The sequence below is a fragment of the Mercurialis annua genome, linkage group LG5 (assembly GCF_937616625.2).
Source record: "Mercurialis annua linkage group LG5, ddMerAnnu1.2, whole genome shotgun sequence".
In the NCBI taxonomy this organism is placed as follows: domain Eukaryota; kingdom Viridiplantae; phylum Streptophyta; class Magnoliopsida; order Malpighiales; family Euphorbiaceae; genus Mercurialis; species Mercurialis annua.
Window position 1 is genome coordinate 26,804,477 of NC_065574.1, and position 5,540 is coordinate 26,810,016.

A 5,540-nucleotide genomic window follows, 5' to 3' on the forward strand; every position below is an offset into this window, starting at 1 on the left:
GAGACTTGTGACGTGACATAAGCATAGTAATCAAAACGACGCATTAAAGAGACTTGAGGCGCGACATACTAATCTAGCGTCGCTTTTTACGCACACTTTGCGTAATATAACGTAAAAATACTTAGGTAATCGGAACGACGAGTTAAAGAGACTTGAGACCCGACATACTAATCTATCGTCCCTTTTCACGCACACTTTGCGTAAAACCATGCTTAGGTAATCGGAACGACGCGTTAGAGAGACTTGTGGCGCGACATAAGCATGGTAATCGAAACGATGCGTTAAAGAGAGTTGAGACGCGACATACTAATCTAGCGTCACTTTTCACGCACACTTTGCTTAATATAACCTAACCATGCTTATGTAATCAAAACAACGCGTTAAAGAGAATTGAGACGCGACAAACTAATCTACTGTCACTTTTCACGCACACTTTGCGTAATATAACCTAACCATGCTTAGTTAATCGGAACAATGCGTTAAAGAGACTTGAGACGCAACATACTAAACTAGCGTCTCTTTTCACCAACATTTTACGTAATATAACCTAACCATGCTTAGGTAATCGGAACGACGCGTTTAAGTGATTTGTGACGCAACATAGTACTCTACCGTAAATTATAACGCACACTTTGTGTGTAATATAACCTAGCCATGATTAGGTAATCGGAACGACGCGTTAGAGACACTTGTGACGCGACAAAGTAATCTAGCTTCACTTTTAATGCACACTTTCCATAATATAAACTAACCATGATTAGGTAATTGGAACGACGCGTTAGAGAGACTTGTGATGTGACTTAAGCATGGTAATCGAAACGACGCGTTAAAGAGACTTGAGACACGACATACTAATCTAAATTCACGTTTCACGCACACTTTGCGTAATATAAGCTAACCACGCTTAAGGTAATCGGAACGACGCGTTAAAGAAACTTGTGACGCGACATAGTAATCTAACGTTACTTTTAACGTACACTTTGCGTAATATAACCAAACCATGCTTAGGTAATCGGGACGACGTGTTAGAGAGACTTGTGACGCGACATACTAATCTAGCGTCACTTTTCTCTATACCTAACCATGCTTAGGTAATCGAAACGACGCGTTAAAGAGACATGAGCCGCGACATACTAATCTATTTCACTTTTCACGCACAGTTTGCCTAATATAAACTAACCATGCTTAGGTAATTAGAACAATGCATTAGATAGAATTGTGACGCGAAATAAGAATGTTAATGAAACGATGCCTTAAAGAGACTTTTGACGTGACATACTTATCTAGCGTCACTTTTCACGCACACTTTCTGTAATATAACCTAACCCAACTTAGGTGTTCAGAACGACGCGTTAAAGAGACTTGAAATGCGACATACTAATCAAGCGTCACTTTTTATGCACACTTTGCGTAATATAACCTAACGATGGTTAGGTAATCAAAACGACGCGTTAAAGAGACTTGAGACGTGGCATACTAATCTAGCGTCACTTTTTACACACTCTTTGAATAATATAACCTAACCATGCTTAGATAATCGGAACAACGCGTTAAAGAGACATGAGACGCGACATACTAATCTAATGTCACTTATAACGCACACTTTGTGTAATATAACCTAACCATGCTTAGGTAATCGGAATGACGCATTAGAGAGACTTGTGACGCGACATAAGCATGGTAATCGAAACGACGCGTTAAAGAGACTTGAGACGCGACATAGTAATTTAGCGTCAATTTTCAAGCACACTTTGCCTAATATAACCTAACCATGCTTAGGTAATCGAAACGACGCGTCAAAGAGACTTAAGATGTAACATACAAATCTAGAGTCACTTTCCACGCACACTTTGCGTAAATAACCTAACCATGTTTAGGTAATCGGAACGACGCGTTAAAGTAACTTGTGACGCGACATACTCTACCGTCAATTTTAACGCACGCTTTGCGCAGTATAATCTGACCATGATTAGGAAATCAGAACGACGCGCTAGAGAGACTTGTGACGTGACATAAGCATGGTAATCGAAACAATGAGTTAAAGAGACTTGAGACGCTACATACTAATCTAGCGACACTTTTTACGCACACTTTGCGTATATAACGTAACCATTGTTAGGTAATTGAAGCGACCCGTTAAAGAGACTTGTGATGCGACATACTAATCTAGCGTTACTTTTCACGCACACTTTGCATAATATAACCTAACCATGTTTAGGTAATCAGAACGACGCGTTGGAGAGACTTGTGACGTGACATAAGCATGGTAATCGAAACGACGAGTTAAAGAGACTTGATTACTAATCTAGAGTCACTTTTCACGCACACTTTCAGTAATATAACCTAACCATTCTTAGGTAATCAAAACGACGCGAAAAAGAAACTTTTGACTCGACATTGTAATCTAGCGTCACTCTTAACGCACACTTTGCGTAATATAACATATCCATGATTAGGTAATCGGAACGACGCATCAGAGAGACTTGTGACGCGACATAAGCATGGTAATCGAAACGACGGGTTAAAGACACTTTACACGCAACATACTAATCTAGCGACACTTTTCAAACACACTTTGCCTAATATATGTGTGATGAAGTCACTCGTCTTGTCCAGGCCGAGTTAGATAAGCATAAAGGGCACAAGGCAGAATCTCGACCTTTTACTACTTGTGGCATTGCTAGCCCGTTGTCAAAGGCTTAATGGGATGACCCATTCCCAGATAAGTTTAAATATCCGCCTATTGACAGATATAACGGTAAATTCGACCCGATGACTCATTTAAATTGCTTTCAGGTTGCTATGGGATTCCAAAGTGTCTCAGATGCCACGGTGTGCAAAGTGTTCCCTTCAACGTTGAGTGATGCCGCGCAGAAATGGTACCAGAACCTCAAGGAGGGCTCTATTACTAGCTTCAGGGAGCTCGCTATGGCCTTTAAAACTCACTTCGGTCCGAGCATCGAACGAAAGAAAAGATCCAGTGATTTGAAGAAATGTTTTCAAAAGCAGGGAGAAAGTTTGAAAGCTTATATTGCTCGGTTCAATGCTGAGGCAATCATGATAGAAGATTTGAACGATGATACTGCCATTGATGCTATGAAAGACAACACCAGCATGCAGGTCTTCCGAGATAGCCTGATCACCAACCCGGTTGACACTTACACCAAGTTGATGGACAGGGCTTGGAATTATATCAACCTTGATGAGGAGAGGCAGAGGAAAGTATACGGGAAGGCTAGCCCGGTTCCCAGTAAACCGCAGAGCACTCAGGGATCTAACCGCAGTCTAGATCGGTACCGACCTCTGAACGAGACTTCGGGGTACAGGGGTAACAATTCGTTTAATGCTCAACCCAGTCCGCCGAGTTTCAGCATTGGGGGAGGAACGGAAGGATACGTGGACCGAGCAGGGGTACCCAGACAATATGTACCGCTTAACACTCCGAGGGAGCAGATTTTATCTTGGATCAAGCACAATAATGAGGAGATTTGTTATCCCCCGAGGCTGGTGAAGGACGGAGACCGGTCCAAGTTCTGCGAATTCCATGATGGCTATGGCCATGAAACAGAAGAATGTGGGCGTTTGCGGAGTGAGATAGACAAGCTGGTTTGCCAGGGACGATTACAACACTTCGTGGTGGCCAAGGAGGGCCAAGACCGAGGAAATACAAGGGTCAACTCGGTCAGGTCGGAGCCAGGGGGGAGCAGGGAAGCCCAATCCCCATCAAAGAAAACACAAGTCACAGGGGTGATTAATACAAACTCAGGAGGAACTTTGGAATCCGAGTATAGTCGAAAACGCAGAAAGAAAAAGCAAAAGATGGTCATGTCAGTGTCTACTGGGTCGCCATGGCCTAGCATTGTTTTCGGGCCAGAGGACGCGAAAGGGGTAGAATTTCCCCACGAGGACGCTTTGATCGTATCTGCAATCATCGGATCGAAATGGGTAAAACGACTGCTGGTGGATGATAGTAGCTCGGTTAACTTGCTGACTCTGTCAGTCTTTTTGACGATGGGAGGATCCAAAACTGATCTTAAACCAGTGAACATTCTCCTCCTGGGGCTGGGAGGAGCTCCGGTCATCCCAGAAGGCATGGTCGAGCTAGACTTGGAGCTCGGTATCGAAATACCCCAGGAGGATGGAACAGAGGGTATCCTGGCGGAACCAACACGGAAGGTACGTTCACTTTTCATGATAGTTGACATGCCTTTAGCATATAATGGTATTCTTGGTAGACCTATGTTGTATAGCACAGGTGCAGTGACTAGTATTCGTTACTTAATGATGAAAATCCCAGTGGAAAATGAGGTCATAACTATTAGGGGAAATCAAACCCTATCTAGGCAATGTTACATGGCAACTATGGGCAGCACGGTGGAAACGATGAACATCGATACACCGGAGCTGCTCCTCAGAGAGAAAAAGGCTCAGAAACCCCGGAAAAACTTAGAGACAATTGAACTAACAGAGGGCTCCGAGATGTGTGTGAAGTTGGGAGTAGATTGGCCAACCGAACACCGAGAAGCTATCATAGCTCGGATAAAACAGTATGTGGAAGAGTTTACCAACAAGCCAGAGGATATCGGGGGGGTAGACCCGAAGATAATCTCGCACAAGTTAAACGTGGATGCTAAGTGCAAGCCTGTTAAGCAAAAGAAAAGAACTTTCTCTCTAGAGAAACAAATTGCTATCCGAGACGAAGTGGAGAAGCTTTTGAAAGCCGGGTTCATCAGGAAAGTGGATTACCCGGAGTGGCTGGCCAATGTGGTCTTGATCAAGAAGTCTAATGGCAGATGGAGGCTTTGTATAGATTTCACTGATCTAAACAATGCCTGCCCGAAAGAAGGTTTCCCTCTGCCGAACATTGACCAACTGGTGGATGCAACGTGTGGATTCGCAGTCTATGCATTCTTAGATGCTTCTCAGGGATACCACTAGTTCCAATGAACAAAGACGATGAAGAAAAGACAGCATTCACCACGGATCTGGGGACATATTGCTACAAGAAGATGCCTTTCGGTTTGAAAAATGCCGGGGCAACCTATCAAAGACTCATGAATCACGTTTTCAAAGATCAACTGGGTAAGAACGTTAGTCGTGAAATCCAGAGGGATCGAGGATCACGCAAGGGACCTGGCAGAAACTTTTGAAAAGCTGAAGGGTTTCAACCTTAAGCTGAACCCGGAGAAGTGTGTCTTTGCAGTTCGGTCTGGGAAGTTTCTAGGGCACCTCATCTCGGAGAAAGGCATCGAGGCGAACCCGGAGAAAATCGAGGCAGTAATGAACATGAAAGCCCCAAATTCAGTAAAAGAAGTGCAAAAGTTGAATGGAAGAGTTACGGCACTGGGAAGGTTCATGAGTTGTTCGGCCAAACGATGTTTGCCATTTTTCAAAATCCTGAAGAATACAAAGAATTTCAAGTGGACAGAGGAGTGCAACGCAGCTTTTGAAGAGCTGAAGGTTTACCTCAGCACACCCCCAGTGCTAGGTAGACCCGAGCCAGGAGAAATCTTGTACTTATATCTCTCGGTGAATGATGA

General features: G+C 43.7%; 1 protein-coding gene across 1 annotated transcript; it reads left to right on the forward strand.

The window, feature by feature from the left end:
- The first annotated feature begins 2,772 nt into the window (after positions 1-2,772).
- On the forward strand, positions 2,773-4,250 carry LOC126681762 (uncharacterized). Its single transcript, XM_050377310.1, has 3 exons — positions 2,773-3,116; positions 3,180-4,176; positions 4,236-4,250. Exons 1-3 carry the CDS (start codon positions 2,773-2,775, stop codon positions 4,248-4,250), a joined length of 1,356 nt encoding a protein of 451 aa, XP_050233267.1.
- The last annotated feature ends 1,290 nt before the right edge of the window (positions 4,251-5,540 follow it).